Raw genomic sequence first — 380 nt, 5'->3', positions numbered from 1 at the left:
TGAATATAGTCTACAATATTACAAAGTAACTTACGAATAGTTTGGTTTGGAGAATGGACCATTGTCTAATGCCGCAACGTTTTCAAAACAACAATAGAATCAGTCTGTTAATTAAGTTCAGGAAACGAAAGGTATTTTAATTTAGAAAACAATTTAAAACTGTCTGAGCACAATTTTTTGATGACAGTAATTAATTCAACGCTCAATTTATTTTTAAAGAATCTTAGCATTAGCATAACTTGAATTGGAATTTCTTTGTGAGATAGTTCACCCTGCGTGTTTGGTAGGCTGTTCGCTTTAAACGAGTAAACAAAAACAATTTCTGCGAGAGCGTCCATTCACGGAAAAACTGAGAAACGTTGATTCTTTGGCCTGAATCA

The 380-nt window shown here is 33.2% G+C and overlaps 1 protein-coding gene across 1 annotated transcript in view; it reads left to right on the top strand.

The window, feature by feature from the left end:
• The first annotated feature begins 316 nt into the window (after positions 1-316).
• LOC138010769 (cubilin-like) overlaps positions 317-380 on the top strand; it is a 28,529-nt gene continuing 28,465 nt past the window's right edge. Inside the window, exon 1 of the mRNA XM_068857746.1 lies at positions 317-380. This exon is cut by the window's right edge and continues 93 nt beyond it. Within this exon, the coding sequence (XP_068713847.1) occupies position 380 (1 nt within the window). The 5' untranslated portion in view covers positions 317-379.

The sequence above is a fragment of the Montipora foliosa genome, chromosome 7, assembly GCF_036669935.1.
Source record: "Montipora foliosa isolate CH-2021 chromosome 7, ASM3666993v2, whole genome shotgun sequence".
Lineage (NCBI taxonomy): Eukaryota > Metazoa > Cnidaria > Anthozoa > Scleractinia > Acroporidae > Montipora > Montipora foliosa.
This window is presented reverse-complemented; position numbering and strand designations above follow the sequence as displayed.